The 13,020-nt window shown below is 43.0% G+C and overlaps 1 protein-coding gene across 1 annotated transcript; it reads right to left on the minus strand.

The window, feature by feature from the left end:
• Positions 1 to 92: 92 nt before the first annotated feature.
• LOC123723705 (uncharacterized) lies at positions 93 to 11,574 on the minus strand. Its single transcript, XM_014195019.3, has 6 exons — positions 10,939 to 11,574; positions 10,421 to 10,551; positions 7,911 to 8,072; positions 5,503 to 5,655; positions 5,265 to 5,376; positions 93 to 3,963 (listed from the first exon to the last, which is right to left on the minus strand). The coding sequence occupies exons 1-6, from the start codon at positions 11,195 to 11,197 to the stop codon at positions 3,002 to 3,004; spliced, it is 1,779 nt and encodes a 592-aa protein (XP_014050494.3). The 5' UTR covers positions 11,198 to 11,574; the 3' UTR covers positions 93 to 3,001.
• Positions 11,575 to 13,020: the final 1,446 nt, after the last annotated feature.

Raw genomic sequence — 13,020 nt, forward strand, 5'->3', positions numbered from 1 at the left:
GGTAACTAGTGGTGAAGTTCATTAGAAAACTTCCTTCACCGTGGAGTGGTGTTTAGTCCGCTAATAAACTCAGCAAAAAAAGAAACGTCCTCTCACTGTCAACTGTGTTTATTTTCAGCAAACTTAACATGTGTAAATATTTGTATGAACATGACAAGATTCAACAACTGAGACATAAACTGAACAAGTTCCACAGACATGTGACTAACAGAAATTTAATAATGTGTCCCTGAACAAAGGGGGGGGGGGGTCAAAATCAAACTTAAATCAGTATCTGGTGTGGCCACCAACTGCATTAAGTACATCTCCTACTCATGGACTGCACCAGATTTGCCAGTTTTTGCTGTGAGATGTTACCCCACTCTTCCAACCAAGGCACCTGGACGTTCCCGGACATTTCTGGGGGGAATGGCCCTAGCCCTCACCCTCCGATCCAACAGATCTCAGACGTCCTCAATGGGATTGAGATCCGGGCTCTTCGCTGGCCATGACAGAACACTGACATTCCTGTCTTGCAGGAAATCACGCACAGAATGAGCAGTATGGCTGGTGGCATTGTCATGCTGGAGGGTCATGTCAGGATGAGCCTGCAGGAAGGGTACCACATGAGGGAGGAGGATGTCTTCCTTGTCACGCACAGCGTTGAGATTGCCTGCAATGACAACAAGCTCAGTCCGATGATGCTGTGACACACCGCCCCAGATCATGATTGACCCTCCATCTCCAAATCGTTCCCACTCCAGAGTACAGGCCTCTATGTAACGCTCATTCCTTCGACGATAAACGCGAATCCGACCATCACCCCTGGGTGAGACAAAACCGCAACTCGTCAGTGAAGAGCAATTTTTGCCAGTCCTGTCTGGTCCAGCGACGGTGGGTTTGTGCCCATAGGCGACGTTGTTGCCAGTGATGTCTGGTGAGGACATGCCTTACAACAGGCCTACAAGCTCTCAGTCGAGCCTCTCTCAGCCTATTGCGGACAGTCTGAGCACTGATGGAGGGATTGTGCATTCCTGGTGTACCTCGGGCAGTTCTTGTTGCCATCCTGTACCTGTCCCGCAGGTGTGATGTGCGGATGTACCGATCCTGTGCAGGTGTTGTTACACGTGGTCTGCCATTGCGAGGACGATGAGCTGTCCGTCCTGTCTCACTGTAGCGCTGTCTTAGGCTTCTCGCAGTACGGACAATGCAATTTATTGCCCTGGCCACATCTGCAGTCTTCATGCCTCCTCGCAGCATGCCTAAGGCACGTTCATGCAGATGAGCAGGGACCCTGGGCATCTTTCTTTTGTTTTTCAGTGTCAGTAGAAAGGCCTCTTTAGTGTCCTAAGTTTTCATAACTGTGACCTTAATTGCCTACCGTCTGTAAGCTGTTACTGTCTTAACGACCATTCAACAGGTGCATGTTCATTCATTGTAAATAGTTCATTGAACAAGCATGGGAAACAGTGTTTAAACCCTTCACAATTAAGTTAATTCGTAAAAATCAGGGTAAAAATCAAAGCCAGGGTCCTGAAAAAGAAAATAAAAAATGCTGAGTTTATGTACACTGAACAAAAATATAAACGCAACATGTAAAGTGTTGGTACCATGTCTCATGAGCTGAAATAAAAGATCCCAGAGATTTTCCATACACACAAAAAGCTTATCTCTCATTCTGTACATACATTTGTTTACGTCCCTGTTAGTGAGCATTTCTCCTTAGCCAAGATAATCTATCCACCTGACAAGTGGCATATCAAGAAACTGATTAAACAGCATGATCATTACACAGATGCACCTTGTGCTTGGGACAATAAAACTCTACTCTAAAATGAGCAGTTTTGTCACACAACACTGCCACAGATGTCTCAAGTTGAGGGAGCGTGCAATTGGCATGCTGACTGCAGAAATATCCACCAGAGCTGTTGCCAGATAATTGAGTGTTCATTTCTCTATTATAAGCTGCCTCCGTCGTTTTAGAGGATTTGGCAGTACGTCCAACCAGCCTTACAACTGCAGACTGTGTAACCATGCCAGCCCAGGACCTCGACATCCGGCATATTCACCTGCGGGATAGTCTGAGGGGGTGCTGAGGAATATTTCTGTATGTAATAAAGCCCTTTTGTATGGAAAAAACGAATTCTGACTGGCTGGGCCGATGCCCTCCAAGGTCCACCCATGGCTGCACCCCTGCCCAGTCATGTGAAATCCATAGATTAGGGCCTAATTCATTTATTTAAATTGACTGATTTCTGTAACTCAGTAAAATCTTTGAAATTGTTGCATGTTGCGTTTTATATTTTTGTTCAGTGTATAAATGACTTATACACTGTGTACAAAACATTATGAACACCTGTTCTTTCCATGACAGACTAACTAGGTGAAAGAAATATGATCTCTTATTGTCGTCACTTCAATCAGTGTAGATGAAGGGGAGGAGACTGGTTAAAGGAGGATTTTTAGCCTTGAGACAGTTGAGTCATGGATCGTGTTTGTGTGCCATTCAGAGGGTGAATGGGCAAGACAAATGATTTAAGCGCTTTTGAACGGGGTATTGTAGTAGGTGCCGGGCGCAACAGTTTGTGTCAAGAACTGCAATGCTACTGGGTTTTTCACGCTCAACAGTTTCCCATATGTATCAAGAATGGTCCACCAGCCAAAGAACATAGACAATTTGACACAACTGTGGGAGGCATTGGAGTCAATATGGGCCAGCATCCCTATGGAACGCTTTCGACACCTTGTAGAGTCCATGCCCCTACGTGTTGAGGCTGTTCTGAGGGCAAAATGAGGGGGGTGCAAATAAATATTTGGAAGGTGTTCTTAATGTTTTGTGCATTCAGTGTATATCACAAAGTCTGGATGCAATATTCTACCGAGGAATATTCAACACTGAAATGTCATTCCAAATGCATCTGTGGATCTTTTCTGCTGACAACAATGACACTTATTCTTTCTCTTTAATGCAGGGTTTGATCTAAACCTCAGAAGGTATCGAGTGATATGGTTCCTTTCTATGTCATAGAATGGAATGATCTTTCTGCTGGTGTATCCTGAGGTTGCTCCTCTCTGAGAACCTCTTCCTGCATTGCGTACAGGCGAATGGCCTCTCTCCCGTATGAACCTTCAGGTGCCTATTCAGCTGGTGCTTGCGGGAGAACCTCTTCTCACACTGGGGGCAGCTGTAGGGTTTCTCCCCTGTGTGGACCCTCTGGTGCCTCTTCAGGTCACCAGTCTGAGCGAAGCACATGTGACACTGGGTACAGCTGAAGGGTTTTACCCCTGTGTGGACCCTCTGGTGGATCTGCACCTGTTTAGGGAAACTGAAGGCTTTCCCACAGAAAGGACACGGGAAGCGCTTCTCTTTGCCAGCAGATCGACTGACAGCATTAATACTACTACTGTCATTTGTCAATGGGCTTGTGTAGCCATTTAGTGTTGAGGCACTATTGCCTGAGGTCTGGTTTAACATTAGGAGAGTGTGAGGAGGATGAAGGCCAGGAAGTGTCTGTGTTGTCGCAGGGTCCATATTCCAGTTGATAGATCCTATAGAAGGCAGGCTGAAGGCAGCACCTGTTAGGGGGGTAACCTGAGGTGCCATCAGTCTCTCTGAATCACAACTATAGGAGCAGGACGGAGCATCGCTAGCCGAGTCTGTGTCTGTTCTCTCCAGCTGCATACGGACACCTCCCTGTCCCCGTGGACCAAATCTACGCCTCGCCCTGGTCTCAGCCAGTCTGTTGTCATGGAGACTAAATCCGGATGTTGTTTTGTGTTCCACTGTCTGTTTCTGGTTGTGGTTAACAGTGTTGTTCCCCAGCCCAGAGGTGAGGACGCTGTCCCATCCACTGTCCTCCACTATGTCACCTCTGGTCCTAGCCTGCTCAGTGATGTTGTCCCCTGGGCCCTTAGCTGCACCTGTCTGAGTTTGGGAATCCAAGATGGCCACCCAGTCTCCTCTGTTAGCCTCCAGCCAACCACCTGCAGGAAGAGGTTAAAAAAATGACTCTACAAACATGGCAGAGAACTCTACATATGGAGATTTTAAGTCAATTACCTGGTGAAGTTCATACAAAAACACACAATGTATGTAAACATAAGTTGTATTGATTTCATTTTATGAATGAATAAAAAAAGGATAGCCAGGTGCATCACTATTCACATTGAGGTATATCTATTAGCAGTGACTACTTTTTGACCATAGCCGTGATGGCATTCTATTCACTCTAATTATACTAAATTCTCTGAGTAAATCGTCCAACATTTGAGCCATATGGTAGAGATGTTTTTCTGCTGTAAATCATTATGAATTGACATTTTATTACCATGAAAGAAAAAAATAATTGTATGGGTGAGCATGTCATGTCAAATAGTGTCCCGCAGCATCACAATGGGATTCCATGAGTTCTAGCTTCCGTTGCTAGGGCTGTTGCTCGGGCTGTTGCTCGAACTTGCAAAATTTTGACCGGCCTACAATAGCATAGCAACGGACTATTGCTATGCTATTGTTTTTCTGATGTCATGTACTATTGAATGGACATCTTGTTATAAACCTTGAATGATTATTAGTGAACATCCAATATTATGTTCTAATATGTAGTCACCTCATTATTGGCACCCTTGATAAATATAAGCAAAAAAGACTATATAATAAAAATACTGAGCTTTATTATATGCTCAAAAAATTGGGAAAATTATATTTTATAATAACACAATTGGTCAGAGATTTTGTTTAACAAGTAATACAAAAAAATCTTATAAGCGTCAAAGTTAATTGGCACCTGTTTTCAATAGTCCAGCACCCTCCCCTTGCGAGGATAACGACGCAGAGATTTTTTCTAAAATGTTTTATGAGATTGGAGAACACATTGGGAATGATCTTAGACCATTCCTCCATACAGAATCTTTTCAGATCCTTGATATCCTTCGTCTGTGCTTATGGACTGCCCTCTTCAATTCAAGGTTTTTGGCAAAAATGTCCTGGGACTTCGTAAGGTTCATGATGCTGTTGACCTTAACAGGGGCCCCAGGACCAAAGGAAGCTAAATACCCCCATAACATCAAAGATCCACCATCATATGCTTCTGTTTCTCAACATCAAACCCACCACTGGTGTGCGTGGCCAAAGAGCTCTATTTTCATGTCATCTGACCACAGCACTTTCTGGAGTTTGCTAAATGGGATTGGTACTTGGATTGACACCGGTACTATGAGGAACTAGCGTCTCGTAGGAGTGGCACCACCTGGCAGAAGAAAATGTGCTATATGTATTTCTCCCTTACCTTGCCCACCCATCTTTAGTCCACTCAGCAGGTCAATGCTCTCTGGTCTGTCTTCTATTGTCTCCTCTTTGACTAGCAGCAGATCAGGCATCCCATCCTCCATTTCTACTGACTAAGAGATACAGAGTGAGAGGATGTTGGATCAAGAAATATGATATGAGCCCCCTGCTATGGAGAGGCTTTGTGGATACGGGCCCTGACCTAATACCATTCAGAGAGTAGTTTACAGTGGACTCACCTCAGTGAGACTGTGTGTGGTCCTGTGCTGCTCAGCTGGTTCCTCTGTGGGTTCAGGAGGAGGTGTAGTCTGGTTGTCCTCCATGACCATGGTCCTCTCAGGGTTCCCCAGACCCTCCTCCTTCACAAGCAGCACCTCCAGACCCTCCTCCTCCTGGAAGAGAGAGGTGATACAAATTACACTGACATACACTCCCTCAGGTACGTACACACGGAGATAAACACACTTTCAACATGGAGTGTTTACCCATCCCCACTACGTTTGAGTCCTATACTGTAGTTACAGAATGACTTCATTGTTGTTAAACCCATCATGGTGGACATCATTATGTTGTGGATAAATGAGTCAGCTATGATAAGTCAGACAAACCTGACTGAACTATTTTGACGTGCTTGTTAGTGTGCGAGTATGTGTAGGTATATTTAGTAAGTGTATATTGGTTATAACTGCTGTCAGTGTATGGAGAAATCAGATGTATACTAAAGAGTTTCAATGAAAAGTCCCATTTTGTGTTTATTATACAAAGAAGTTTTAAATACACCACATGAAAACCACACATACACGTGTAAGCATGAACTTATTCAAATTAAGTAGTTGAATGGAAGTAATGAAACTGACCATCATATAGGCTACACTGTAAAAACACTATGTAACAGACTTTTTAGGCATATACATTAAGTGTACAAAACATTAGGAACACCTTCCTAATATAGAGTTGCACCCCATTTTGCCCTCAGAACAGCCTCAATTCGTCGGGGAATGGAATCTAAAAGGTGCCGAAAGCGTTCCACAGGGACGCTGGCCCATGTTGACTCCAATGCTTCCCACATACGGGAAACTGTTGAGCATCTTTTGTCGTACCCAGCAGCGTTGCAGTTCTTGAAACACTCAATCCGGTGCACCTGGCACATACGACTATACCCCGTTCAAAGTCACTTAAATCTTTTGTCGTACGGGTTCACCCTCTGAATGGCACACACGCACAATTCATGTCTCAAGGCTTAAAAATCCTCCTTTAACCAGTCTCCTCCTCTTCATCTACACTGATTGAAATGGTGATATTGTGAAATGGTGATAACAAGTGATATTAATAAAGGATCGTAGCTTTCACCTGGATTCACCTGGTCAGTCTGTCATGGAAAGAGCAGGTGTTTCTAATGTTTTGTACACTCAGTGTATATACCTTATATCATAATGTCTGGATGCAATATTCTACTCAGAAATATTTAACATTGAAATCTGCTACTCTCGTTATTCCAAATGTATCTGTGGATATGTATTGCTGACAACAATGAAAATTATAGTTTCTCTTTAATGCAGGGTTTGATCTAAACGTCAGAGGCTATCGAGTGGGATGGTTTTTCTGCTGGTGTATCCTGCGGTATCTCCTCTCTGAGAACCTCTTCCCGCAGTGCGTACAGGCAAAGGGCCTCTCTCCCGTTTGGACCTTCAGGTGGATCTTCAGCTGGTGCTGGTGGGAGAATCTCTTCTCACACTGGGGCTGCTGTAGTGTTCTCCCCTGTGTGGACCCTCTGGTGCCTTTTCAGGTTGAATGAGTGGGAGAAACCGGCCTGGCAAAGGTGGCAGCTGAACGGTTTCTCCCCTGTGTGGACCCTCTGGTGCCTCTTCAGGTTTCCAGCCTCAGCGAAGCGCATATGACACTGGGTACAGCTGAAGGGTTTCTCCCCTGTGTGGACCCTCTGGTGCATCTCCACCTTCTGGAGGCAGCTGAAGCCTTTGTTACAGAACATGCAGAGGAACCGTTTCTCTTTAGTATTGCCTGACTTTCCTCCCCCTCCTTGAGCCTGGGCTCTAGCCCTGTCGTTTGAGTTCAATACCTGATCGAAAAGGATGCGGCCGTGCGAATCAGAAGGCCCCATCAACTTGGACACTGGGTCGCATTCCCTTAATATGTGTAAAGGGGAGTGGGTCACGACATTTAGATTTGTCTCTAAGCTTTCCCTGTAGTCTAAGAAGTCACCGGTGTTGCCCTGTGAGTGTCGTTCTCCTAAGTGAGTTTCGTCTGGATTCCATGTCAGAGGAGCATCGCCCTCCACTTTCACAGTCATCTCATCTACGACCAGACCCTCTCCTTTCTTATCTAGGCACCCTTCAGAGTATATACTATTACTGTACCGGTTCCAGTCTCCTCTCATTGGATTAGTCTGTTTATCTAGACCCACAGGCATGACACCAGGTATCATCTCTGTAACATATGAACAGGATGGATCATTGCCAGTCTGTAACGCGTCACCTGATTCCCGATGGGACAGAACTGTCCTCGGGCTCAGGTTACCGTGAAGTAAATACTCTGAGCGGGGGGGAGGAGGACAGCCCAGTCGCTCCAGCACCGTTAAAGTCTTTGTATCTGCCTCTGACTTGAGGACGGTGTTCGGCGTTCCACTGACCTCCGTGATGCTGCGTCCGCTCCTGGGCTGCACTGGGGTGGTGGTGAGGTCCTCCGTGGCTACAGGGGGTGCCACTCCAGTCTGGTTGTCTCTGCTGTGTTGTGGGTCCTCCTCTCCTTCAGACCTCTCCAGCTTGACCCCAGGACCTGCAGCATCTGGAGACTGACACAAGAAGAGAGGAGGTTATTATGAAAGTCCTGCCTACTTCCTGTTTCCAGTCCCATATGGTTTTTGAATGGGCTTCAAGCTTATATCATCAAATTCATGAAAACGCGGTCATAAGTTAAATATAAAATGGTATTCGTATTCATTTGATCAAATCCGAAAACATTTGACGCTCAAGAAGACACATTGGCGAAAGTTAGAAAAGTCTCATTTGAACTACAACTCAGCAGCCTTGTTAGCATGCTTGCACGAGTTGAGGACTCACAGGACAATAAAACCCTGTTAGTTACAGTCAGTTTTATGTATTTTATATTAGATTACACTGGAACCTTTTTACTGAATGTTGCCAGCCAGTACTTTTTTTAAAAGGCAAAAAAATATGTTTTTGTAGACCGGCAAACTGTTGAAAGACAAAGACTCGTACAGCTGGTGGGAGTTGTAGTTCTAATTAAACAGTTCTAACTTTTCGGCTTAGTGCTTCTTGACCGTCAAATAAGTTGAAAACCGGTATATGGTAACTAAATTCACTCGGAAACACATTTTTATGTCTTATATGACTGCGTTTTATGAATTTCACGATGCAAATTATTAACCTACAAAACAAGGAACAAGAAAGTACAACTTTCATGGTGCATTAGGCAACAATGGGCTTGTTTGAGTGGTAAGCAACCCACTAGACGTAAGTCGAGAAGTGAAATCGGGAGGTGCATCTGCCACAGCCAAAAGTCAGGCACTATAGTGGTTTTCCAACAACAAGGCCCAGATCAAAATGGCAGTGTCCAAATAGCTGCTATTGTTTCTAAAAGTTTGTCTGTATGAATGTCAAAATAAACTTTTATATAACCCCATATCACACACTCAAACTGGAAACATAACGCGTGTACAATTAGAGACGTCTCATATCACTTTACATTTGCATCTTTGAAATATTGCGAACTTAGTTCCTTATTTGGCCACATTTGCGTGGGTCAAACAAAAACCCCCTAATGATTGCTTGACAAATAGTGCCTCCCACAATGTATGTGACGGCTTCATGGCGACTTGAAGTAGAGAGGAAGAGGCGACGCGAAAGGGATAAGTGGCCATTTTGTTTCTTTTTTTGCTCACTAAGTGTGGAGTTTTTATATGGAGTTCAATGCGTGTCGAATTTGGTTAACAAAAATGGCTATGCCTTATTTGCTACATGTGGCTTATTTGATTGAAAATAATTTTTGTATTAGGTTGTTTTGAGTGTACTGATATACACTGGACAAAAATATGAAAGCGACATGTAAAGTGTTGGTCCCATGTTTCATGAGCGGAAATAAAATATCCCAGAAATGTTCCATACACACAAAAAGCTTCTCTCTCTCAAATGTGGTGCACAAATGTGTTTACATCCCTGTTAGTGAGCATTTCTCCTTTGCCAAAATAATCCATCCTTTTGACAGGTGTCATTGCACAGGTTCACCTTGTGCCGGGGACAATAAAAGGTCACTAAAATGTGCAGTTGTCACACAATGCCACAGATGACTCAAGATTTGAGGGAGCATGCAATTGGCATGCTGACTGCAGGAATGTCCACCAGAGCTGTTGCCAGAGAATGAAATGTTAATTTCTCTACCATAAGCCACCTCCAACGTTGTTTTGGAGAATTTGGCAGTACGTCCAACCAGCCTCACAACCGCAGACCATGTGTATGGCATCGTGAGGCGAGCGGTTTTCTGTCAATGTTGTGAACAAAGTGCCCCATGGTGGGGTTATGGTATGGGCAGGCATAATCTATGGACAACGAACACCAATTGCATTTTATCGATGGAAATTTGAATGCACAAAGATTTTGTCATGAGATCCCGAGGCCCATTTTTTTTAAAGGTATCTGTGACCAGATCTGTATTTCCAGTCGTGAAATCCATAGATTAGGACCTAATGAATTTATTTCAATATGCCACACCTGTCAAGTGGATGGATTATCTTGGCAAAAGAGAAATGCTCACTAACAGGGATCTAAATAAATATGTGCACAAAATTTGAGAGCGAATTTATTTCAGCTCATGAAACATGGGACTAACAGTTTACATGTTGCATTTATATTTTTGTTCAGTGTAAATATTATTGGCAACAGAATACATAGCAAAAGAATAACTGCAGATTAAATAATGCTGTAATTGGAAATTGTACACCCAATGTAGGCCACTGACTCTTAATTGGATAACAATGTCGTAGGGAAGTCTCACAAGCTCCCCTATGGCAGATAAATAAGGATGTAAGCAAGTGAATAGCCGAGGGGAGCCTTTCTGAAATAAATGGGACACGTTTGATTTACAAAGTAACTGTAATTGTTAATGCAACACTATTACACTAACCTCTATCACGATAACTTCCTGGGTTGAGGTTCCACTCTCTTCATCAACAGTGATTGGTTGGTCATCTCCCCATCTATTTTGTCCTGCTGGCTTCACAAAGCTCCTGTGGCCTCCAGTGAGATGTCCTTCACCTGAGAGTGATTGGGGCAGAAGAGGTGGTTAGGTAAGCTACTGTCAATGTTCAGTGGTATATTGTACACTATTGACAGTTTTGACATGGATGTAAGGTAACCTCTCATAACTTCTTAATATACTATTTATCGATTAATGTATGATGTTCCATGCATCATTGTTTTCATTGAGTAAATAATAGGAAATGCAGTAAATCAAGAATCTGGCTAGAATATGATATGTCTTTGCGCAAGATAAGTAATCAGAGGAATTACTGTACACTATTCAAAAACTGACCAAGACCCAATTCTGGGTAACACATATAAACACGTGTGCAGAGAGGAAATGGGAGACTGGCATTAAACTATATATGAACTGCGACAGGCTCTGCCTTCCGGGAAACGTACCTCTTGCTATGCTTCTGTATCGGTCAAGGATCTTGACACTGCTGGGACGACTGGGTAGTATGCGCTCCCGTGCCACCTTCAGTTCCAGTAGCTGTAGTTTCCTCCGCAATCCCCTGTTTTCTTTCTGGCTTTGAGACATTTCCAAACGAAACACTGCATAGTCGTCGTCTACGAGTTTACAAATCTCTGCCACGGCTGCATTTGCTAGCACCTCCATGATCGAGGCTATTTGAGTGTGAAAAACCATACAGTTAGCCATTGTTAGCAGCTAGTTAGCGTTACCTAGCTAGATAACATGTATCAACCAAGTCCTCTATCCAACGCGAATTAAAGACTACATGGCCTAAGTATGTAATGCTGTGCAGTTAAATGAGTTATATTTTGAGTTCCATGGTGTAAATAAACGTCTAAATAACAACAATAAAAATGCTAACGTGGAAATGTTCACTTCCGTTTACACAGAAGAGAAACGGTGTTATTGGTTTGGCGTCATAGCTCAAAGGGTGTGGTTAAATGAAAAGGGGACGCTCGCTGGTCTTGTGTGGTTAAGCCGTTTGTTCACCCGCACCCCCAATTGCTAATAACTTATCTGCAACCGCCCGACTATATGTGATAACGTGAAAATCGGAGGCCTGCACCCGAACCTAACCCGCAAATATAAAAAGGTGGCGAAACGATTTTGACAGGGGCTGCATTTTTTTGTTGTTGTTGCCTAATTTAGATATGTTTCTGCTTATCATTTCCGACATTTTTGTAGGCTATTTGTTAGTCAACGTATAATGATATACATGTAGCTTGTCTCCTGTCATATTACAATCATTTCGCTACACCCACAATAACATCTGCTAAAAATGTGTATGTGACCTAAACTTGATTTGATTTTGATATGTTGCCCTAGAAGACGAAATAAACCCTTGCTCAACAGAATGGCATAAATGATGGAATTAATGTTTCAATGGGTGAAGTTTTCACTGACATCTCTACTTCTTTCGCTGAGCAATGACGTTTATTGGCCAGGAAGAAAATGCAAAATCAAAAACATTTTCTGTGCAAAATTTCCAAATGACATCCGTTTGACCGGTTGTAAGGAAATAGAAAGCAGTTTGGTCGTTTTCACATGTTTCTGATAAGATTTCAGTTCGGCTTGGATGCATATTTTTTATGTGATTTATTAGGATCCACATTAGCCAACGCCAATGGCGACAGCTAGTCTTAATGGTGTCTGACACATAAGGAAAAATACATTACAGACAAGTCTTAACAATTTACATACGTTTAAAAACATTAACATGTACATACATGTAAGTACAAACACAAGTAGGTCACATAGGGGTGAGGCGTTGTGCCGTGAGGTGTTACTTTATTTGTTTTTTGAAACGTGTTTTAAATCCTATCAGCTTTTATGATGCTAAAAAAAATAACACCTCTACAGACAGTATTTAACTATATTTCTCCATTCAGGTTCCAAAGTCAAAATGTACTTTTGATGTATAATTTTACTGCAAGAAATGCTTAATTCTGTAGGGGTTAATATTAAGACTATGTGAGCAGCCTGCTCTCATAGACTAGACGTAACATAGTAAATGTAAATACGGAACACACAAATTAGTATGATGTGTTACGTTTGGTATGGTTACTTAATGCAAAAACAAACCCAAAGGTAGCAATTTAAAATGTCATCACAGACAATTTTAGCATTTTTAGCTACACTGAACAAAAATATAAACTCAACATGTAAAGTGTTGGTCCCTTGTTCCATCTTCTAAAATAAAATATCCTAAAAATATTTTATACGCTCCAAAAGCTTATTTATCTCAAATTCTGTGCACAAATTTGTTTACATTCCTGTTAGTGAGCATTTCTCCATACTTTTATTTCTACATTTTTGGGTTTTTTTCTCGCCAATTTCGTGGTATCCAGTTGGTAGTTACAATCTTGTCCCATCGAGGCAACTTCTGTACGGACTCGGGAGAGGCGAAGGTCGAGAGCCAAGCGTCCTCCGAAACACAGCCAAGCCGCACTGTTTGACACAATGCCGCTTTACCCGGAAACCAGCCGCACCAATGTGTCGGAGGAAACACT

The sequence above is a fragment of the Salmo salar genome, chromosome 04 (genome assembly GCF_965601325.2).
Source record: "Salmo salar chromosome 04, fSalSal1, whole genome shotgun sequence".
NCBI classification, from domain to species: domain Eukaryota; kingdom Metazoa; phylum Chordata; class Actinopteri; order Salmoniformes; family Salmonidae; genus Salmo; species Salmo salar.

Excerpts from the sequence above, each read along its gene's own strand:
- LOC123723705 (XM_014195019.3), bottom strand. The coding sequence starts at position 11,197 with ATGGCTAACTGTATGGTTTTTCACACTCAAATAGCCTCGATCATGGAG. Across the intron at positions 10,552-10,938 it reads ATACAGAAGCATAGCAAGAG|GTGAAGGACATCTCACTGGA; the intron begins GTACGTTTCCCG and ends AATCACTCTCAG. Across the intron at positions 5,377-5,502 it reads CCACACACAGTCTCACTGAG|TCAGTAGAAATGGAGGATGG; the intron begins GTGAGTCCACTG and ends TGTATCTCTTAG.